General features: G+C 49.2%; 1 protein-coding gene and 1 non-coding gene across 2 annotated transcripts in view; both read right to left on the reverse strand.

The window, feature by feature from the left end:
* CABLES1 (Cdk5 and Abl enzyme substrate 1) overlaps nucleotides 1-24,013 on the reverse strand; it is a 104,588-nt gene that overhangs the window by 7,707 nt on the left and 72,868 nt on the right. The window contains exons 5-7 of the mRNA XM_055559058.1: nucleotides 13,937-14,033; nucleotides 11,869-12,025; nucleotides 10,572-10,675 (exon numbers count right to left, since the gene is read on the reverse strand). Of these exons, the coding sequence (XP_055415033.1) occupies nucleotides 10,572-10,675; nucleotides 11,869-12,025; nucleotides 13,937-14,033 (358 nt within the window). The remainder of the gene's footprint in view (nucleotides 1-10,571; nucleotides 10,676-11,868; nucleotides 12,026-13,936; nucleotides 14,034-24,013) is intronic.
* TRNAW-CCA (transfer RNA tryptophan (anticodon CCA)) lies at nucleotides 6,815-6,887 on the reverse strand. The gene has a single exon. It is a non-coding gene; the product is annotated as a tRNA-Trp (tRNA).

The following is a 24,013-nucleotide window of genomic DNA, read 5'->3' on the forward strand; positions in this document are numbered from 1 at the left end:
GTCCTTCCTGATTCCTTCGCAGCTAGGATTCCACACACAATTCCAGTTCCTCTGGGGTGACGCACTGGTGTTAGAAAGCAGAGTGGAAGCAGAGGCTGGGCTTCTGTTCTTTCTGCTGCCCAGAGGAGTGGTGGCAGAAGCCCTGGAGTCCCAGTTTCCATTCTGTGGGTGTGGACCACAGCAGGGCAGCATGGATCCAGGGCTGGCAGCAGAGGCAGCGTCCTGACCGTGGAGGTGGCAGGACTGTCATATCTGGAGCTGATGGCCGGTGCACATTCCCCTGGTGACCTGGTTCTGCAGTACAGCTTGGGGGTCATTCCTGAAATCCCAATTCAGGCTGTTTCATCAGCCTCCCCAGTGACGACAGGCCATTTAGTACCCTGTAAAAAATGCCTTTCTTCTTAAACTAGCTTGAGTGGATGCTGCACTTCATAACTGAACCAGCAGACACTGTCTTCGTTGATGGCATTTACCCCTATTGTAACAGGGCATCTCTGGGGGGACATGGGATGACAGCAGAGCTGTTTCCCCTAAAGGCACTAATGTCATCTCTTCGCTGCAGCCCTGGGGACCTCCCACGCCACTTCCTGACCAGCCCTAGCTTTAAAACAACCCAGTGAACAGCAACAACCCAGCCCAGCTTGCAGCCTTGAAGGTGGGGCCAGGAGGGCTCAGGCCATCCCAAGCCTGGACCTCACAGGAGAGGTCCTTTATTTTTACACCCAGCCTCATTCTAGCTCTTGGGGGTACAGAGCTAGGGGCTTATTTTTCCTGGCGGCAGGATGAGTGGATATGTATATTTGTTTCCACACTGGACGCTTGAGAGGAGGGTAGAGGGAAGGCCAGTGAGTTGATGCTATGAGACCCTTGGCTCAGCACTTGGCCCCCAGCAAGAGCTGCACATGATCAAGCCCTCAAATTCATTTTCTCAGTGGCAGAATTCTGAATCCTGGCTCTGCCACTCAGAGTTGCCGAGGTGGCCTTCTCGGATGCCTTCTGGGGGAGGTTTCCAGCCACTCGACATCTGGGCACCCGTACAGGCGGTTTCAGCTCCCTGTGCCTGCTTCTTCCTCTGGCTTCTCTGTCACGTGCTTTACGTTGATGGTTGCGGGGCACCAGCTGTGCAGGCTGTTCGCGATCAGGTGCTCGGGGCACGCAATCGTGGTGGCTGTGTGGGCGGCCCCCGAAGTGACAGTCTGCTCCCAGGCCCTTGCCCAGACAGGACCTTGCACACACAGTGTGCCTGTGGACCACAGTTCCAGGCTGGCCCAGGCGCCAAGTATAGGAAGACTTGCTCAGAGCCCAGGAAGACCCTGCAGTCAGATTTCAGAGGACGACAGGCCTCGCTGTCCTCAGCCTTGGTTCCCTCGAGGGAACACTTTCTGGGAACATAGCAGCTATGCTCCCGTGTGTCTTGAGGGAGCCTACGACATCCTCTAGAGGCTGACCTCCCCACATTCCCTCCCCCTCCCAAGAGACAGCTGTCCTCTTCCCAGTGATGGGGGTGAGCCGAGGGGGCAGTACTCAAGGCTGAGTTGCAGTGCGACCCCAGCCACTCACTTGTTCTGGCTCGTGTGTGTATGGTATGTGTGTGTGTGTGGACACTCAGTCATGTCCAACTTTGCGACCCCATGGACTGTAGCCCGCCAGGCTCCTCTGTCCGTGGAATTTTCCAGGCAAGAATACTGGAGTGGATTGCCACTGCCTTCTTCAGGAGATCTTCCCAATCCGATCCAGGGATCGAACTCTTGTCTCTTGTTTCCTGCACTGGTAGGCGAGTTCTTGACCACTAGCGCCACCTGCGAAGCCCAAGCCTCAAGAGAGAACGAATTAACCAGGAGGCCCATGCTTTGTTCCAAGTCGCCTCTCCCTCTAATTGCATAGTTTATGAAGACTCGCACCCAGACCCAAGTCTGGGTTTTGCCACTGCACGTGCATTCCTAGGAATCAAACTGCTAGTAAATGGGCTGTGGGCCCCTCCTGGCCTGGGACAGAGCAGGTGGCCACTGTGTTCAGTGCCACCAAATTCCTGGCCAGGGGACTGGCCAAGTGCAGGGGTCCTTGTGGCCCCAGCAATGGCCAACAGCTGGGCCAGGCAGGCTATGTGAGGGACAGGCAGCGCCATCCTTGGTGCCCACAATTTGCAGAGGAGGGGTGAGAGATGGCTTCCGTGTGCTTTCTCACAGCTGCCTAGTTGCAGGGACGCTGTGTGTGCACAGATGCAGAAAGAAGGGAGGTCAGCTGGGAGGAGGAGACCATCCAAAACGCAGAAGGTCCAGGGGGATGCAATTCAGAAAGGAGCCCTGCTGGGCCTGCCCTGCCGGGTACAATGGCAGAGTTAGGGAGGCCAGCCTGGGGGCTGATGCCCGCACCCTTTCTGAGATAACAGGAAAGGGCGGTAAGGCCACAACCTAGTGATCCAGTTGGAAGGATCTACCACATCTACTGGAGACGCCGAGACACCTTTGCTTTATTCAGAAACAAGGCTTGACTCATCCTGAGAGAAGGGAGGGAGCCTCCATGAGGAGCTAAATGTGGGCCCGGTTCTGGCCCACGGCAGCCGCCACGATGTCCCAAGGTAAAGGTCTCTCGGGGTGAGGGTAGGGGGCAAGCAGCGGGGAAAGCGAGGCAGCAGGAGTGTGTCAAGGGGGGCACTGTGCCCCGGTAGCAGTGCTGGAATGAGGGGCTTGGAGCTAACAGGTTGCTGCTCTGATTCCCAGAGAAACAACAGAAAAGGTGCTTCCACCCGGGGCCTGGTAGGGTTCCCCTTCCTTCCACCTCTACTTCCGGGCCTCACATCTCCCTGGGAATTCTCAGGGCAGCTCTGAACAGACGTGAGCTTGCAGTTGACGCTGCTAGTGCTTGCCTTTGGGTCGGAGGAGCCCTCGGGGGCAGGAACATTCCAAAGGAGCCAGGTTCCAGCCGCAGGGCTGCCTGTCACCCGGGAGGCACGGGGAGCCCGGGGAGCCGTGCAGCCACCCCTTCACCCTGAATCTCGCTTTCCAGGGCCTGTGACTCGGAGGATACAGGCAGTGATGGGTGCAACTCTTGACACCTAGAGCCACGGCCTCCACGGCACTCACCCGCCGTCCATAGGGCTCCAAGCCCAACTGGGCATCGGAAAGCAGACGTGCCGTGCTCACTAAGGAAAGCGGAGCCCCAGCCCTGCATGACATCTCTGAAACCACACACAGCCGGGCATTCCGGCTGCTCTCTGTTTACGCCTTTTCCCTGTGCTGTATGCTCTGTGCTCAGTCCCATCTGACTCTCTGTGACTCTGTGGACTGTAGCCCATCAGGTTCCTTTGCCCATGGGATTCTCCAGGCAAAACTACTAGAGGGGGTTACCATTTCCCCCTCCAGCGGATCTTCCCTGACCCAGGGATCGAACCCACATCTCCTGCATTGGGAGGCAGGTTCTCTCCCTCTGTGCCACGAAGGGAGAGGAAAGCAAGTCACAAAGAAACTTCAGGAATGAGGGCACAGGCAACATGGCCTGGGGCTGTGTTTGTTGCTATTTCTACCCACAGATTCCAAACACAGGGTCCTGGATCTAACCTCTGTCCTGTCCCCTGAAGGGGAGCAGCTCTTCAGGCTCTCTCACTGAAATGAAATGCATTGCTTCGAGGAAAGCCACACAGGGAAAGCTGCCTTTGTCAGAATTACACCATCACGTGGGCTGGGCAGGTGTGCAAAGCATGTCCACAGTCTCAGATATGTGACAGGCATTCACGTGGTACCACAGAAACTTCTAGAGTCCTGCCTCCACCCTCTAAGCCCCAGGCAACCACTAATGCACTTTCTGTCTGCATAGACTTGCCTGTGGTGGATATTTCATGAAGATGGAATCAGGCATTGACACCGGGGAGATGTGGCCCCCGAGGTCACACCCAGCCAGCTTGCATTTGGATGTACTTCTAAACACTCGTTTCTTAAGACGGTGGTCAGAGCACGAGCTGATGCCCGTGTGTGCAGTGTCATGGTCAAACTCATAGTGTGATAATCGAAAATCTGACACAAATACAGAGAAAGGGAGCAGATGCTACAACACCTTGGGCGAAACCTAAAACAATGTTTCACATTAGTTTTACAAGAAAAAACAGATGAAAAAAAAACCCAAACCACAATACTGATGCATGCTGCCACATAGATAACCCTTGAAAATGTAAGTGAAAGAGGCCAGAGGCAAACGGGCACGTAGTTGCACAATTTTCTGAATATACTAAAAACCACTGAATTGCACACTTTAAAGAAGTGAGTTGTACAATATGTGAATTACTATATAACTAATAAAGCTCTGGGGCTTCCCAGATGACTCAGTGGTAATGAATCCGCCTGCCAATGCAGGAGACACAGGAGACTGGAGTTTGATTCCTGAGTCGGGAAGATCTCCTGGAGGATAAAATGATAATCTGCTCCAAAATTCTTGCCTGGAGAATCTCATGGACAGAGGGGCCTGGTGGTCTATGGCCCATGGGGGTCGCAAAGAGTTGAACATGATTGAGCAGCTGAGCAAAGCAAGAGCAAAAAAAGCAAATAAAGCTCTTACCAAAAAAAAGAAAAAACCCAAACCCAAAGTGGAAAACAAAACCCACCATGAGACAATAAGGCATTTTAACACTTAACCAAAAGCCAGCAGGCCTCAAAGCCCCACTGCTCAGTGTCTATGCAGGTGACTGGCGGGGAAGTTCCAGGGCCCCTTTCAATCTCCAGAGAGGCCTAGCAATGGTATGATGGTGACGCTGAATTACTTTTCTTAGAGAAGGTCTCCCAAATTAATTAAGCTCCGGGCACTCTGAAACCTGGGGGCCTGGAAAGAGCCTTGCAAGGGAGGGGCCCTTGGACTCAAAACTCCTTTAGCTTCTCAATAAATCCACCTGCAGACAGGTAAGTAAGTGCCCACATCACCCAGACAGCTTTCAACGAAAAAGAAATAAGGAGGGAAAGCAGAATCCAATCTCACGGAAGGCTGGGTTAATCTGCCTTTTATTGCTTTCTATTCCCTCCTGCTCAGCATCTCACACTGTCCTGAAAAATTAAGTTCTAAGATATATTCCCATAAACCTGGGGAGATGCTGAGATGGGAGGAGGGGCTTTTCTGGGAGTCTTTACAATGTAATATTAAGTAAGACCACAGAGGTCAAGCCAAGGGATGTCCTCTTGAGATGCAAATATGCTAAGTCACTCAGTCGTGTCCAACTCTGCGACCCCATGGACTGTAGCCCGCCAGGCTCCTCTGTCCATGGGATTCTCCAAGCAGAAATACTGGAGTGGGTTGCCATTTCGTCCTCCAGGAGATCTTCCCAATTCATGAATGAAACCCGCACCTCTTGCATCTCCTGCATTGGCAGGCAGATTGTTTACCACTAGTGCCACCTGGGAAGCCCCTGAGATGTAAATACCTACAGATATCATAAAGGTTGCGAGGCGGCATCCTTTCTGATGTCAAAACAGGTCGTAAGAGCTACCTTCCTGAGAGAGGAGATGGATCCAGAAATCCATTCACAGAACATTAATTTTTTTGGCTTTATCTCAGTCAGCTCTTTCACTCACTTTCTCCTCTGAATTGCTCTCCACACCCATAAAGAGGAAAAAAAAAAAAAAGCCCACTGCCAACGTGGCTGCCAGGTTCTAATGATAAATAACCACTGTCAAGGGAAACGTAAATTACAGGCCAGGAGGCGCACAGGGCAGGAAGCACCGGTTTGGGGAGCCGGGGTGGAGGGCGCTGGCCCTCCCTCTCCTCATTGAGAAACCACCACGAAGCTCAGGCCCTACAGGAACCTGCTTGCAGCCAGGAGACGCGACAGGCTTGCGTGCTTTCTTTTTTTAAAAACAAACTTTTATTTTATATTGGCGTATAGCCAAATGCAAATATTGTGATAGTTTCAGGTAAGGACAAATGGACTCAGCCATCATGTACACATATCCATTCTCCAACAGATTTTCATGTTCTGGCGTCACCTTCTAGAAACTTTAAGGCCAAAACTCAGGCACAGCTGCAATCTGATTTCCATCCTGCCCCAGGAATTTTTTTTTTTTTGGTTCAAACTTCTTTGCCCTTTCACAGTGGCAAGTATTGGGAGTGACTTGCTTGGATCAAAGTTTAAAAACACAACTGGAACTAGGAATGCAAGGCTGGCTTCAAAGGGTTCCTCTTAAACTTTGTAAATAACAGCCTTCTTTCTCAGCCTCAGGGAACGCTCAACTCTGGAACCCTCGCACTTTGAGGGATGTCCCGTTGGCGGTGATGAGTGGCCCTTTTATCGTCTATGGAGAACAAATGTGAACCTTCAACTACACCCTGGTTGGCAGACATCACCTCCACTATGACTCAGAAAGCCCACCCCCAGGTATTTACCCAAGAGAAATGAAAATCTATGTCCACAGAAAGGCTTGTATGGGAATGTTCATAGCAGCAAGATTCATAATGTCCCTAAATGTAAATAATACAAGTGTCCATCAAAAGCAGAATGGACAAATAAGTGATGGTCTATCCATACAATGGAACCCTACTCAGCAATTAAGAAAAACAAACTGCTGATTCATGCAACATGAGTGAATCTTACAGATATTAAGTTTTGTGAATGAAGACAGATTTTTTTAAAAGGCACATATTGACAGGACACGATTCCGTTCCTATGAAGTTCCAGTACAGGCAAAACCAACTTTGGTGACAGAAGTCAGAATGGCAGTTGTCTTTGCTGGGAGCAGGCATGATGCAGAACAGGATGGAAAGGAGAGAACTTTCTTTTTTAAAAAATTTAATTAAAATTTAAAACATTTTTTGGCCACACTGCATAGCTGTATCTTAGTTCCCTGACTGGGGGTTGAACCCATGTCCCCTGCATTGGAAGCAGGGAGTCTTAACCACTGGACCACCAGGGAAATCCTGAGGGAACTTTCTAAATGGACAGATGTGGTCAGAGTGGAGGATGGAAAATTCATGGAACTATACACTTTCAATGGAACTATACACTTTCAGATTAAAATTATATCTTAATATGAAAAGAGAAAAACAATGACTGCTGCAGGATTTGATGGGGTAAAAGGGCTAGCTCGTCACTGTGAAGGTAACTTGATTCTGTAGAGGCCACACCAACACCTCAGACCCTGAAATTCCACACGTACAGGACCACCCCAAAACCCGGAACAGTCCCTGGTTCCTAAACCTGGGCCTCTGCTGGGCTGACTAAACTTAAACTGCGCTGGGTGCCTAGCAGGGACAGGCCTAGGGTGGCAGGACCTCAGCAGCCTTGGAGGCTGATATTTAGGGAGGTGGGTGGTGCTGCTCAGACGGTCAGCCTGTGAGGGACTTGCTAGTCCCTTGCCCAAACTCCACAGCTGGGAGCCAGGGAGGGGGTCAGAGGGGTTGGGCTCACAGGACTTACGTTTCCTGCAGGGGGCGCCCTGCCAATCACGAGGGGTCACCTGTGTCAGTTCTTCCTGCCCACCTACAGACAGGTGCCCCACACCCTCAAAGGGGGCCCTCAGCAGCCTGGATCAGGTAACCTTGTCCACTTCTGTGCGGGTGTGCTCAGTCGCTTCAGTCACGTCTGACTCTTTGCGACCCCATGGACTGTAGCCCGCCAGGCTCCTCTCTCCATGGGATTCTCCGAGCAAGAATACTGGAGTGGGCTGCCATTTCCTCCTCCAGGGATCTTCCAGACTCAGAGATTGAATTTGCATCTCTCACGTCTCCTGCATTGGCAGGCGGGTTCTTTACCTCTAGCACCACCATCCACCTTGGTAGTCGGCGCCCATTAACAAGTGTAGCTCTCTGTGCGTGGGGTTAAGTTAATGGATTAAACTTGTCAGGATCATCAGTTTATGGACTTCCCCATGTGTGTACCTGTGGGTGTGCATGTGTGTGCTAAGGGTGGCAACTGTTACTGTTCAAAATACCCATTTGACACAAGGTCAACCTCTCGCATACCTCAGGCTGTGGCGTGTGGGGCCTCCCTCCCGAGGCCCAGCAGGCCGGCACCTTCTCTCACCTCAGTGTTCACTTTTGATCCACTTCCTCAGGGCAGCCTTCTTAGAAGCCTACTTCCAAGTCCTGACCCGCCCCATCAGTCATTTCCCACCACTTTTCTAGGATGATTCTCTCCTCGCCCTCCTCACTACAGTGACTTGTCTGACTTCTCCACTCACTCTAAGGTCGAGGACAATGGGGGCGGTGGCTGGTTTTTCCTCTGCTGTAGAAGGTAGCACCTGGCCTGGCACACAGTAGGGCCTCACAGTACTGGTCGAATGGACACATTCTATACCTGTTACCCAACACACAAAATAAAGCGAGCAAACCAAAACCCACCCCCCACCCCCCTCCTTCTCCTGCAAGTTCAATGCAAAAATTCTGGGTCTAGCAGACCTAGAATCCATGTCTACTAGAGAGGAAGTCTCTAGTAGGAGACTAGGCTGAGCCAGGCTGAGGTTCTTTATAACCCTCCACATGCACGTCAGGGTTGCAACGTAGATGTGCCATATTTTATTAAAGATATTATCAATATCTGTGGCCAGATCAGAAAGACATATAGGTCTTATGAAGCTGGCCAGGCAAGTGCAGCTCATGAGCAATTTCATTCCCTAAAAAAATGGACAGTTACAGGAAGCACAGGCTACAGACTCAATGTGCTGAGCTGAAAAATGACCCACCTGGGATCATAAAACGAGGGTAGGACATATTAATATATGCTGACCTGGCAGGCCATCTAACACACCGTCCAGGAGAGGGGAAATGATCTGTGTGCACAGGTGTGCCCGCATAGACTGCAGCCCAGAACCTCGAAGCTCACAATTAAATCATTTAAAGAAAAACAAAAAATCAGAACCACACTGACCAGACACCAGACCTATAAAAGTAAAATTCGCTCAGTCGTGACCAACTCTTCGGGACCCCATGGACTGTAGCCCACTAGGCTCCTTTGTCCATGGGAATCTCCAGGCAAGAATACTGGAGTGGGCTGCTATTTCCTTCTCCAGGGGATCTTCCTGACCCAGGAATTAAACCTGGGTATCCTGCAATGCAGGCAGATTCTTTCCCATCTGAGGCACCAGGGAAGCCCAGACTCCTTTAAAAGGAGTGAAAGTCACTCAGTCGTGTCCTACTGTTTGTGACCCCATGGACTATACAGTCCATGGAATTCTCCAGGTCAGAATACTGGAATGGGTTGCCATTCCTTTCTCCAGGGATCTTCCCAACTCATGGAACCCAGGTCTCTCGCATGCAATTTCTTTACCGTCTGAGCCAATAGGTCATAGGAAAAAAATAATCATACATGGCCCTGGTTTTGCCTTTTGTGTTAAGAGTTGGAGAGTAAGGATGGGAGAGAGTAGCTGGGGCAATTTTAAACAAGATGCCTTTGGCAATTCATCCTGGCTCAGTGTAGCATTTTAGAATGATCTCTGAGCTTTTTGCCAAATTATTAATACAAGAGGATCTATGTTGAAAGTATCAGTGCGGGCTTGAGTTCTGCCTGGTGCTTTTCTGACGTCAGCTACTTGCCAGATGCTGGCCAGATGGACAGGCTGGGGGGTGGGGGTGGGGGCTTCCGCTGCTAATAAGCTTAACAGTGAGTGCATGGGCTGGGGTCTGACTCTGGCCTCTGCAGACATAACAGCCTAGAACAGAGAAAGGATCCTCTGCCCACTCCTGGGGCCAGGGCTTCTGACATCAGGCTGGGCTTGTGGGGAGAAGGGAACCAGGGCTGGATGTTTTTAGCTGTACCCACCCATCTGAGCCTAGCAGGGGGTGGTGGGGGTATCCTGGGTCTGTGCTCTGTACCTGGAGGTGCACATGGCAGGCCTGGCAGGGGTGAAGGTTCCCACAAAGCCCGGCTCCCCTCCTCCTGCAGTACCCTGTGCTCTGCCCACCACTCAGTCAGGGCAAGTCTGCCCACTGAAAGCACACGGGACCCCGTCAGGCCCCACGGGTGTCTGGAGACCCAGCGGCCGCAGTGGTGGGAAACGGTGGTCAGCCAAGAGCAGAAAGCGAATCACCCAAAGGGAAAAACAGGAAGAGCCCGTGAAACAAAAACAGCAAGGAAAGGTTTTGCATTTAACACCCACATTGTCCTACTTTCACTTTCCCAGGAGATGACTCTGTCATCCGGAGCCTGGTGCCAAACGTTTGCTCAGAGCGTGGACAGCGGCCTACGGGCACCAAGGAAGCCCAGCGAGCTGAATTTGAACTCAGCGCTGCCAGTGATGGGCGGGGCTGGTCGTCCCCTACCCACTGGGGTCCATGGATGTACAACCTCAGAGGTGCGGTTCCACCCTGAGCCGGCAGCGTTCACACACACGGGCCACTCAGCTGTCTCACACCTGCTGAAGTGCTGGACCCGGGCCTGGTGGCCGGAAGAATCCCGGATATGATGCATGTGCTGGTCCCTCCCTGGGTGACCCACCCGGGCAAGCGGGGGCAGGAGGGTCGTCGAGAAGAACCACGTGGAGCGGTGTTTGAAAGCCCCAACCCCAGGAAGAACCACCATCCACAGGAACAGCATGGCACCTCCGAGTTCCCCAGGAGGCTGAGGGGGCCAGCTCCCTGACCATCCCTCCACCACCACTCACCATGTATGAAGGGAAGATGAGAACTCGCTTGTGCTTGCCGCAAGGCCACTGGGGGTCATCCAGGAGATTCGGATCATAGTCCATAAAGTCTCCCAGGTCACTACCTGAGGGTCAATGCAAAATGATAATTAGGAACCTGACCCCCCGAAGCAGAAGTAGCCGGGTGAATGCCTGGTACAAAGTTCGACGGTAGAAAGGTTGGTTTCAGGTTTCTGAGCCCAGTCACATCGCTCGCTCTGACCATCAGTAGATGTCTCCACATGCCAATGAAATGTGTCCCACCCGTGTGCCCACCACCCCTCCCTGCCCTGGGCGAAGGAGTTCGTCAAACATTTCACATTCTGACATTTTTTCCATTAAAAAAAATTATATATTAATCTCCCTGACCTGGCAGAGCACAAAACCTCATAAGCATGAATGTTGCTGTGAACACTCACAGATTGCAAAACAAGGCACGGAAAAGGCTCATTTTCTAAACCTACAGATCGAATGAGCTTCAAGTTATCGCATGTGAGAAGGACGTTCGGTGTGAATAATTCTGGGCAGGCTCTGGGGGTCTGAATGCACGCAAACCAGAGCAGATACCAGTGCAAACGGCAGTCAGTGACTGGAGGAGGCCGAACAGTACCTGGACGGGCCTGAGGAACTTCACGTCCACCTGGAATTTCTCCGAGAGTGGAAAGAATCCTGCCTCATAAAGCATTTTTCTCCATATCAATTCCCACAAAGGCTTGTACAGGAGAAGCTGGAGTCTTCTGTCAGTGGCTGAGTAAGCTTACCTGCTGTGAGAGTCACTAAGGGAGTTTTCACACCTGACTGTTCATTTATGGTCCAATTATTTGAAAAAAGGCCAAAAAAAAAAAAAAAAACCACATCTATTTGGCCACACCAGGTCTTAGTTGCGACTTATAGGATCTTTAAGTTGCAGCATGTGGGATCTAGTTCCCTGACCAAGGATCAAACCTGGGTCCCCTGCATTGGGAGAGCAGAGTCTTAGCCACTGGACCACCAGGAAAGGCCTGAAAGGGCCAACTCGAGCACTAGGAGAATGTAGGTAAGAAGCAGGTAAGCGGAGAGATGAGGAGCTGAGAGGCAGAAAGAAGCCAGGGAGCCAGGCCTCTCTGCAAGGTGGTCTGGGCATGTCTCCTCGTGGAAGCTTAGGGGCTGGCGACTGAGGCCTCTCATTAGAGAACCTGCCCTGTGGCCTGGTCATGAGCCTGCCCATCCACCAATGTACACAGGAGACCCCATCCATGCTGTCCACTGAGGCACCTCCTGTGGCCAGACCCCAGCTTACCCGTGTCGAGGCTCCCCTGGGTGCTGCTCGCCCGGCCGATAGAGAGGCTGCGGTGGCTCAGGGTACGGAGCTGGGAGAAGGAGGACGTGGAGTCTAAGGTGTTTCTCCGTGTTCCAAAGGCATTCGTGGGCAACAGAAACTGGGTGTAAGAAACAGTCTAAAAGATAAAGACAAAACAGGTCAGTGATTAACCCCCGGCAACGAAGGGGACGACAGAGGATGAGATGGTTGGATGGATGGCATCACTGACTTGATGGACATGAGTTTCAGCAAGCTCCAGGAATTGGTGATGGACAGAGAAGCCTGGTGTGCTGCAGTCCATGGGGTCACAAAGAGTCAGACACGACTGACTGAACTGAACTGAATGTGAGGTTTGCATTCTGACCAAGCTGCGTTGCCACGCCAAGGTTAGGTCCACAGTCTCATAGCTGGGCAATTCTAAAATCCAAGATCTGAAAAATGAAATTTGTTTTTGCACATGTTTGTGCCAAAACCTAAACTAGACTGACTTGAGGCCATCCTAGTTTTAATTTATCCCACTCAGCGTGAATATGCATGTTATGGGGCAGAGAGAGTCGTGTGTCTGATAGCAAGGGACCATCTCCGAAGCTGCTGGGAGGTTTTCTAACTCAAAAGGCATATGCCGCAATGCTTTGTTTAATCCACCGCAGGTAGAATTCCAGAAGATCAGGCCCCAAGAGTCTCTGAAAAAGGCTCTGGCCTCCCCCGTTCCCCTGGCAGATGCTCTATCTATGGTGCTCATCCTCCTTCCTTTCCCTGTGAACACTCAGTCTTCAGGAATGAAGCTGCAACACGTGATTTTCTTTTCACCTGCTTGGCAGAGACGTGGCTCATGACGCCAGTCAGGTGCGGCGAGCGTGTGTGTGTTAAGTTGTTTCAGTCGTGTCTGACTCTCTGCGACCCAATAGACTGTAGCCCGCCAGGCTCCTCTGTCCATGGGATTCTCCAGGCAAGAAGACTGGAGTGGGTTGCCATGCCCTCCTCCAGGGGATCTTCCCGACCCAGGGATCAAACTCACGTTTCTTTCATTACAGGCGGACTCTTTACCACTCAGTCCCCGAGGAAGCCTGGAAAGCCCCTAAACACTGTTTAGTAGTGGGATTGCTACTCACCACAGTTAATACTTGTTCAAACCACCCGCCACCCCATCCAGGCACACGCGCGTGTGTGTATGCAAGATAAAGCAGTTTCCTCTCACTCACGGTTTGTTACTCATGGCCCAAAAAAACTACATGGAAAATTCTAGAAGTAATTCCTCAGCTTTAAACTGTGAGTCAGTCAGAGCAGTATGATGAAATCTAGCGCCATCCAGCCCAGGACATGAACCATCCCACGTCTTTTTTAGTCATGGAGCAGCCGTCTCGGTTATCAGATCAATTATCGTGGTATCACAGGGCTCGTGCTCAAGCATTATTTTACTTACAAATGGCCCCAAAGCACAAAACAGTGACAAAGTACAATTCGGATAGTCTCTTACTGTGCCTAATTTAAAAAGTAAACTTTATTAGCGGTATGTACGTATAAGGCAAAACATAGCATATGTAGGGTTCTACCCTACCCAAGGTTTCAGGCATCCACTGGGGGTTCCTGGAACATATCCCCCGAGGATAAGAGTTGGTGACTGGACTAGTCAGGATGGGCATTCATGGAGAAACAGTTGGGCTGCTATTTAACCCATCTGCACACCTGGATAGGGGGCTTCCCTGGTGGCTCAGACGGTAAAGAATCTGCCCGCAATGCGGGAGACCTGGGTTCGATCCCTGAGTCAGGAAGATACCGTGGAGAAGAGCATGGCAATTCACTTCAGTATTCTGGCCTGGAGAATCGCATGAACAGAGGAGACTGGTGGGCTACAGTCCATGGGGTCGCAAAGAGTAGGACACAACTGAGCGACTAACCCTTCCTTCTGGACTGGTGTCACTCATGCACCCAGGTTGTGCCCCATGTCAGGTTTTCCAGCCCAAGAGTGGTCCATCACAGCCTCTGCTTCCTGACCCTTGTGGTGTCTGTTGCACAAGCCGGAGGTCTGGGAGCCAGGTGGCCTTACCTTCCCGTCGGCACCCAGCTCCACGCCTTCCAGGCCGATGATCTCTTTCAGGCTCACGGCTCCTGCTGATTGTCTCCCTCCGTCCAGCTTCAAATCCCTGCAGGGACAAGCCAAGGATAAAGATGCTTCTGTTTGCACCCGAAGGAGCAACGGAGATGTTTACCATTGGAACACCAGAGTCACTCTCACAATAATGATGGAGGAGGTCCCACCGTGCCTGACAGGATTCTCTCTTAGTCCCTCTTTCGGGGCTTCTCAGTAGTTCCACCCACTTTGATACAATGGAATTCAACTGAACAGAGAGCCTGAAGATGAGAGTCAGGCTCAGTAGCCAGTGGATTACCAAAGTCCATTCTTGCTCAGCCAGGCTGTCGGCTCTTAAATGGCCAGCTAACAGGAAGCCAGGGGAGGTCACCTCTCCTTGCCACCCCCTTATTAGACAGGAGGAAGAAATTCTTACCCTAAACAGTTCTCAGCTTTATTACTAGTAATGAAGGGACTAATGCCACAACCCTAATGCCCTAATGCCTAATGCCCAACCCTAATGCCACAACTAATGCCCTAACCCTAACCCTAACCCTAAATTTTTAGCTGGGGTGGCTACCTTACCGGGCCACTCAGACAATGACTATCTCTATAAAAGAATAATGTCCAGTACTACCAGCAAGGTCTTCTGTGTTGCTCAAACGGTAAAGAATCTGCCTGCAACGCAAGAGACCCAGATTCGATTCTTGGGTCAGGAAGATCCTCTGGAGAAGGGAATGGCAGTCTACTCCAGCATTCTTGCCTGGAGAATCCCAAGGACAGAGGAGCCTGGCAGCCTACAGTCCATGGGATTGCAAAGAGTCGGACATGACTGAGCGACTAACACTAGTACCCCTACTACCAGCAAGCACTTCCTAACTTACTTTCACACATTCTCCTTTTCATTCTTTAAGATCACCCTATTGGACATGTGTTGCTATTATTATCCCATTTTACAGATGAGAAAAACGAGGCCCAGTGCAAGTAACGGGCTCGCCAAGGTCCCCGCTGACAGTGGGCTGTAGACACTGGTTTTTCGTCCAGTGCAGCATTTCGTGCCACATTCTTCCCTGGGTCTGGCTGTGGCTCTGCTCGTGGATAACTGTTCACATTTTCAAGGCTAATCCCCCTCCTTACAGGAGCTCTCAGACTTTCACTGAGTATTAGAATTGCCTGGGATCTTTGACAAACTACAGGCACATCTCAGAGATTCTGCAGGTTCAGTTCCAGATGACCCCAACAACACAAATATTGCAACCAAGCGAGTCATACAAATTGTTCAGTCTCCCAGTGCATATAAAAGTTAGGTTTGCACTTTAGTCTATGAAGTTTGCAATAGCATTATGTCTAAAAAAAATGTACAAGCCTTAATTAAAAAAATACTGCTAACAAATGCTAACCATCATCTGACAATGCAAACTGCCACAAACCTTTAATCTGTAAAAGGAAAAAAAAAAAGCAGTGTCTGTGAAGCACAATAAAACGAGGTGTGCCTGTATGGTGTCTGACCCCCGTCCCCAGACATTCATTCTGATTCAGTTGAATGGGGCGTAACCTGGTCGGCTTGAGTTTTAAATACTCCCAGGTGATTCGGATTGGAACTGAGTTTGGAAGCTCCCTCTTCCAGCTGGGCTCCACACGCAGCCTTGTTAGTCAAAGCTGCCCAGGCCGGCAGCATTCAGGCCTTGTGGCCTGGAGGGAACCACCACACTCTGAGACGTCTCCTACAACCTAAGCAAGAATAAACACCATGTAAAGGCCAGACTCTCCAGGCCAAAGGTGATGGAATCACAGGAAGAGAGAATGAGAGCCCATGTGTGGTGGGGAAGAAAGACAAGAGGCCATCCCTCCCACCTTCTAGGAGGGAAAAAAAAGTATCTTTTCACTTTGTTGAGCAATCATCCTTGTCTATGGGCATTCCAGGCATGGACTGGCACCCTAATCCTATCTGATTGATGACCGTTTTCAAAAGAAACACCCAAGACCTGCATCTAGGAAGTACTGCACTTTCTAAGGTAGTCTCCTTGGGAGGCCATGGTTCTGCCCAGATCAAAAGGTCTCTGCAGCCCCTTTTGGAATCAACACTAACATGCAAATAGGAAAAAAACAACCAACCCATCCCAGTCTTCAAACTTTATACTTATATATATGCTGCTGCTGCTAAGTCGATTCAGTCGTGTCTGAATCTGTGCGACCCCAGAGACGGCAGCCCACCAGGCTCCCCTGTCCCTGGGATTCTCCAGGCAAGAACACTGGAGTGGGGTGCCATTGCCTTCTCCGACTGATATATATATAGTGCATGTGTATATATGTGTGCCTGCATATATATATATATTACTGTATATATATATATATGTATATATGTTAGTGTTAGTTGCTCAGTGATGCCCAACTCTGTGACCCCATGGACTGTATAGCCCGTCAGGCTCCTCTGCCCATGGAATTCTCTAGGCAAGCATACTGGAGTGGGTTGCCATTTCCTTCTCCAAGGGATCTTCCCAATCCAGGGATCGAACCTTGGTCTCCTGCATTGCAGGCGGATTCTTCACCATCTGAGCCATCATATATATATATAAATTTTTTCTTTAAAAATTTTTTTTATTGGAGTATAGTTGATTTACAATGTATTAGTTTCAGCTGTACAGCAAAGCAAATCAGTTATACATATACAAATATCCACTCTTTTTCTGATTCTTTTATATGTATATAATTTTAATCTTGAACACTTACCACTTCAATCAGTGTCCTAACCTCTCTCCCCATTGACCAGGTTTGACTGTAAATGACTTCAAGTACTTCCAAACATCAAACTCACCCCTTCAGGACAGTACAGAACAGGGGAATTGTAAACACTTAGAAGGTGCATATTACCCCATTGAAAGTGAAAGTGTTAGTCGCTCAGTTGTGTTTGCAACCCCATGGATTGTAGCCCACCAGGCTCCTCTGTCCATGGGATTTCCCAGGCAGGAATACTGGAGTGGGTTGCCATTTCTTCTCCAGGGGATCTTTCCGACCCAGGGATCAAACCTGGGTCTCCTGCATTGCAGGCATACTCTTTACCATCTGAGACACCAGATAAAGCGCATACAAAGTAATTACAATTAGCTTGCTACTGAGAATGAGTGTTAGTCGTGTCTGAATCTTTGCGACCCCATGGACTGTAGCCTGCCAGGCTCCTCTGTCCATGGAATTCTCCAGGCAAGAATACTGAAATGGGTAGCCAGCCGTTCCTTTCTCCAGGGGATCTTCTCGATCCGGGGATGGAACTCAGGTCTCCTGCATTGCAGGCAGATTCTTTACTGTCTGAACTACCAGGGAAGCCCATTGAAAGCCCCTCAAATATTCTGAGTCATAGAAGTGCTCTGGGGAGGTGTCTGAGTCCACCTTGGGTGCCTCCTCTGCTGGTGACCACACTCCCTGAGGGCTCTGAGGGCCAGGCTGATTTAAGTCACATCACCTTATGAACATGCGACGCCAACAGAGAGCCCTGCTTCCCAGTTATTGACCTCAGATCCAAAGCTGGAAGGACCAGGTGGGCTGGAGCAGAGTGGGGCTCAGCAAGACCACGAGAACCTCAGGTTCCCCGGAGACCATGTGCACGGTTGCCTCGCCTCCTACGTGAGCCACCGGGGGCAACTCTCGGAAGATTTCCTCAAGCAATTAAGGATGAAGATGATGACTTCATAAAGGCCCTAAAAAGGGAAATGCCTTCAATGCAAGCACCAGAGCAAGAGGCAAAAATAGCTGTGGTGGGAAAGGATGGAGTGGCCCAGTAGTGGAAGACCAGGAGGTGAGCTGGCACAAAGAAGCAGAACCTGTATCTTGTTAAAGGACCCACAACACGCTTCGGCAGACTTACTGCTTTCCCAAAGTCTAACCCAGCAAGCACGTGCCTCAAATTCCCAGCTCCTAGACAACGGTCTCCTTGTTTCCACTTCACCTGGATGGAGAATGTTACTTAGGACTGAAACTAATGCAAGAGCAGGAAATATCTTTATGGGATGAGAAGATTAAAAGAAATAAGGCGTATTCAAATAGGTCCCTATTAAGAGTGCTCCAGGACACAGACATAGAGAATAGACGTATGGACACGGGGGTGGGGGTGGGGAGGAAGGAGAGGGTGGGATGATGGAGAGAGTAACAAGGAAACATACATTACCATATGTAAAATAGGCAGCCAATGAGAATTTGCTGTATGACTCAGGGAACTCAAACTGGGGCTCTGTAACAACCTAGACGGTTGAGTTGGGGAGGGAGATGAGAGGGAGAGTCAAGAGGGAGGGGGCATATGCATATCTACGGCTGATTCATGTTGATGTTTGGCAGAAACTAACACAATACTGTAAAGCAATCATCCTTCAATTAAAAATAAATCTTAAAAACTTAAGAGTCTTAAGTTAAAAAAAAAAAAAAAAAAGAGTGCTCCTACATGGAGAGCTGGCTGTAGGCAGCAACAGAGTCCCAATCCATGTCTGTATCCTGTCTACCTAGGGTCTGATGTGTAAAGATGCTTAAAGAAGTGTTTGCTGAGCGGAGGTCAACTGACTCCTTGTTGGTTCATAAAGCTGGCACCGATGGTGGGTGTTTTTCCATTGTGCCCCTTTCCATCTGTCTCAATTTGCTCCCAGGCTCAGTGCTTCCCTGGCGCAGCCCTGCCTTTGCCAACTGGCCCCTCGATGCTGGAAGCACAGATTCCAGTTCGCAGAACCAACCCAGCCACTTTTACTCCACGCTCCCCTTCTTCTTTTTAAAAAAAATTTTGGCAGCAGCTAGTGGTATGTGGGATCCTAGCTCCCCGACCAGGGATCAAATCCATGTCCCCTGCATTGGAAGGCAAAGTCTTAACCGCTGAACCGCCAGGAAAGTCCCTCCATGCTCCCACACACTCCCCTTCTTGACTTCTCTCTTGTGAGAAATAGAGCCATAACAGAAATTATACTTTAAGTGCACATGAAATACAAGACTCTTCTCCATGAGATAAACCCCAAGCCTGGTTTAGAAGTAACAGGGAGGACTTCCCTGGTGGTAGAATGGATAAGAATTCACTTGCCAATGCAGGGGACACAGGTTCGACTGCTGGTCCGGGAAGATTTCATATGCTGTGGGGCAACTGAGCCTGTTTGCCACAACTTCAGAGTCTGTGCTCTGGAGCCCACGAGCCACAACTACTGAGCCCACGTGCTGCAACTACTGAAGCCCGTATGCCCTAGAGCCTGCGCTCCACAAGGAGAAGCCACCGCAATGAGAAGACTGTGCATTACAACGAAGAGTGGCCCCCACTCACCGCAACTAGAGACAGCCAGTGAGCACCAACAAAGACCCAGCACAACCATAAATAAATGAATAAAATTATTAAAAAATTTAAAGGAACAGGGGTTCTTAGCTTATCCAAGTGCCTCACGGACACTTTGGACCACATGGAAGAGAGAGCTCTATGGGCAAAACTCCACCACCCCTGACAGCAGGAACCCATCTCTGGAGAATTACTGTGCCCCCTACATACCACTGCCACCACTTTCCACCCCTGGCACTTCACCTGTATCATTCTACTTTCTAAATAACTACGGCACGCTGAGAATGAAAGTGAGACAGGAGAAGACTGTGTCCACCCTCGACAGCTACTGAGAAAACACACACTGCTCATTACAGTCCGGCAGGATCTCCCTCAGTGATGGATGGTCCTCCATCTGAGCCGTCCCGCACGGCAGGCACGAGCCACATGGGGCAATGGAGCGCTTGCAGTGTGACCAGTCGACCGAAGAACTGAAGTCTTACTTTTGGTTAAAATTTAAATAGCCACGTGTGGCTACTGTACGGGATTAGTAAGTCGGCCTTCCAGAGGTGGCCTGGCCACTTTCTGCCCATTGTCTCCGGGGATGTCTCTGACCCAGGCCCCGGCTCAGAGAAGAGTCCATGTTAGGAGCCCCGGAGTGAATGGGAGAGAGGCAGGAGCCTGTGATTGGAGCCAGTCTACCCTCAGCGGGGAGGAAATGAGGACTGTGACGCCCACGGTCACAGGGGACCCATGCCCTGCACCCCATTAGCACCCCAGGAACAGAGCTCCCGGCTGAGATAAAAATTCATATCCTATACAAGGCATAGAGTGGCACATTCTTTTGCCCTGAGCGGCTGTGCGGACAGAGGGGCATGGCAGTGGGGGTTTTGGTGATGCCAGCACATACAAAGGACAATGAGCGACGGTGCTCCCCAAGTCCACAGCATTCCAGGTCCTTCGTGCATCCTGGAGAGGAGAAGGGTGGTGCCCAGTGATAAAGTCTGAATTTCCTGTCAGTTTTGTAGAAGGGAGTTTATATTATGTCTATTAACTAAAAAGATATTTCTTGCAGACTGAAGCTGCTGCACCAATATTGGCTATATTCACATTTCAGAAACTTCACTGACATGGTTATAAATATCACAACTGCTCTAGAAAAACTGACTGCTTTGTGGTGGCGGCCGAGGGCACACTTGTTCATTTTTTTCTGCCTCATTTTCAGGAAGAGGTTGTCACTAACTTCAGGACTGCCGTTTTGGTGGGACTGAATTAAGACAGCCCCCATATACACATCTACTTACACAGCCAGGTGTGCACGGAAAATGAAACATATCTCATCTTAGTCAATAATGTCATCTCTTTAACAGCTTTTGAATTTGGTCATATTGAGACTCTTGGGATCTTAAACAACACATCTTTTATAAAGAGGCTGACAAACTTCTTGAGGTGCCTTAGCTAAGTGCTCTTATAAGAGTTGGCGAAACCATATACAGTTAACCCTCCATACGCCAGGTTCTGCATCCATGGATTCAACCAACCTTGGATCAAACATATTTGGAAAAAAATTCCAAAAAGTTCCAAAAAGCAAAACTTGAATTTGCTGAGTGCTGGCAACTATTTATGTAGCATTTACATTGTACTAGGTATTATAAGTAACCTAGAAATGATTCAAGGGGCTTCCCAGGTGGTGCCAGTGAACCCACCTGCCAGTACTGGAGATGCTGGAGACAAGGGTTCGATCCCTGGGTCAGGAAGATCCCCTAGTGAAGGGCATGGAAACCTACTCCGGTATTTTTGCCTGGAGAACCCCATGGACAGAAGAACCTGGTGGGTTACAGTCCATAGTGTTGCAAAGAGTCGGACATGACTACAGCGACTTAGCACACACATTCACAGAAATGATTCAAAGTACACAGGAGGATGAGTGTAGGCTATACAAAAATACTATGCCATTTTATTTAAGGGACTTAAGCTTCTGTGGATTTCAATATCCACCAGGGATCCTGGAACCAGTCCCCCATGGATACCATAGGATGACTACATTAATAGGAACCACATGAAATTGCTGTTGTCTGTCTGACTCACATAAACAGCAACTTCATATCATGGCTCCTAATTTATAGACGCAGCAACTGCTCAGGGCTCACATGTGAGTGTTAAGCAAGCAAGAGACCCGTGGCCCTTGATGCCCCACTGTTTTGGGATTCAAGGGTTGAAGCTGACCTCAGAAAGGAGTTCTGAATGATGTTGCTAGTTTACCCAAAGAGAGTCCTCTAGAAACAGCAGTGGAAAAGAATTAAGCAGAAGTCCCAGAGGAGCAGTGATAAAATCTTGATGTTTTCTTTCTAAGATCATCCTTCTGAATTCTCATCAAAATGCCATATGAAAATAGAAATATCTTTTTCACTCAAATGCCAGCATTAACCCTCTAGTACCAGGAGACTGAGCTGGATAACAAAACTGCAGCGGGAAGTAATTAAAAGCAAACTGAAGTTGGACATTTCTATTTCTCTGAAAAGCCTAGGAGATTATTTTTTTCCCCAGGTATCTCGAGAGTTCAAATGTCAATTTATTTATGTTCTACCTGCTTCTGAAAACGGAATGAGGCAGGTTCAAAAATACCAGATGTGGATATTGTCCAAAATTGTATGCATTATGGTTGAAATGCTGTTGCGTGCACTCAGGGACAAACAGGGCCAATCAGATTACAGAAGAAAACCTCATTTGGGCAGATGTGCAGACAGAAACCAATAGTTAAGAAACCGCGGACAATGCAAAGGTCTGATTCCTTCTCCTCCACAGGCCTGGGGGATTCTACAGCTCAGACTTATTTTGCTACAAGAGCTCATTTCTCATTCTATTCAAGTTTGTTAACTTTTGCAGAAGCTGTAGGCATGAAACATGCTTTGAAAACTCAGCACAGATTTTTTTATACAATGTGTGGCCAATAGAGATGGGGAGTGGATGCTGTCGGTTCAAGGAGGGGGAATGGGGAAGTGGGGAGGCTAAAACAGAAGATGAAAATGCATTTGGGGATGCATCCAATCAGCAGGTGGACCCTTAAACAAGGAGCAGAAACACAGGCTGGTTCTTTTGAGGGGTATAAAACCCTTCTTCACTGGATAGCACTGGAAGTCATTCAATGTAGCTCTCCCAAAAGCTCCACGCTTGGAAACCCCCTGGACCTCTGTCTTAGTTTTAGCTCCCACGGCATAAAGTGAATGTACATGATTGCACAGTTGTGAAGTCAACCGGCCAGAGCAGATGGCCAATCTAGATATTCTGATGCCCAAAGGGGGTTACCCAGGTTGCTATTAACCACACAATGGCCAACTCCTGATTTTACCTTATGTAACAGGCAAAATGATCTTTTGTTTCCTTTTTTAAAGTTCACTGAACCATAGTACATGAAACTGATCAAACAAGATTCCCTACTAGATAACAAGAAATTCAAGTTAAGACCCTTCCCTTAGGGAGCATATGAACCAATATTCCTCTTACTTTTAAAATAAAAAAGGATTTAACTACTTAATACCTGGGAAATAGAGGAAAAAACTGTGTATGTGGTCATTTTACTGTTTTCCATGGCTTTCTGCTTCCAGAGTGGGGATGGCCTTTTATCCCTAGTCATTCCACTCATGGTGCTCTAAACTCAAGACCTTGGAATGCCAGCCTGGAGCTCCACTGGGCACTTGCTCTTTAAAGGATCACAATAGGTTGAACACTGATGTGTAAATAATTTAAAAGCCAATTAAATATTAACAGGATTTCCAGATCCTGCAAAAATAAGAGAGCTTTGTGGTGCAGAAAGCAAAGCTTGTAAAGCTGGATTAGGAAGGAAAATACCACTTGTGGGCTCATTTTAATTAAGAGCTCATACATCCACTGGAACTCAACCACACAGCGTTTATCATCGTCTGAGAGATCCTATTTGTCACCTCGTCAGATATGGTATAGCCGCCATCTTGGACTGGGCCTGCTCCCTTCTATCAGAGCAGAGCGATATAAAATCACAATTTAGTCGATGGAACAATGCCCAGGACTGACGGGAAAAAGTGAAATCAAAGCAGCTTTTAGTCCAGAAGTCCAGCCTCTTCCACACTCAGCACTTCACTGATAAACCACCCCTCCTCCCCGCTTGGGTAACGGGCAGACAATGAAGGGACCTTAACACAGCTTACACCAAAATCTTTGTCTAAAGGCAGTGCCTATAAACAGCGGGGTAATAGCATGATTCACCCATGAGATCATTCCTGAATCTGTCTCTGTGTGGAAATATGCTTGGTGTGAGGAAAGAAACACAATTTGTGAATGTGCAATTTTCCACAACGAAAAGAGATGTTTTTGGCGAAAATGGGTGGGGAGGAAGGGGGGATGGGCCGGGAGCAAGGCAGGCAGCACTTAGGCTTGGAGCCCCTAAGAATAGAAGAAGCTGTTCTCTGTGTCACAAGCTGATCAACTCAGGAAATGGACCCAAGAGGATGACCTCATCTGAAATGCCCCAGTGCCAAAAAGCTAAGCACACACACACCATGTGGAAGCTGCTATTTTATATCACGCCCCCCAGAGGTACCTTGTGCTCCACTGGGAAGCCATTTTCTTCATCATATGGTCTCTGATACACTTGTTATTTTTTTAAAAGTCTTTATTGAATTTGTTACAATATTGCTTCCTTGTTCTGGTTTTCTGGCCAAGAGGCATGTGGGATCTTAGTTCCCTGACCAGGGATGGAACCTGAATTGGGAGGCAAAGTCTTAACCACTGGACCACCAAGGATG

Source organism: Bubalus kerabau, chromosome 21 (assembly GCF_029407905.1).
Source record: "Bubalus kerabau isolate K-KA32 ecotype Philippines breed swamp buffalo chromosome 21, PCC_UOA_SB_1v2, whole genome shotgun sequence".
Taxonomy (NCBI): Eukaryota; Metazoa; Chordata; class Mammalia; order Artiodactyla; family Bovidae; genus Bubalus; species Bubalus kerabau.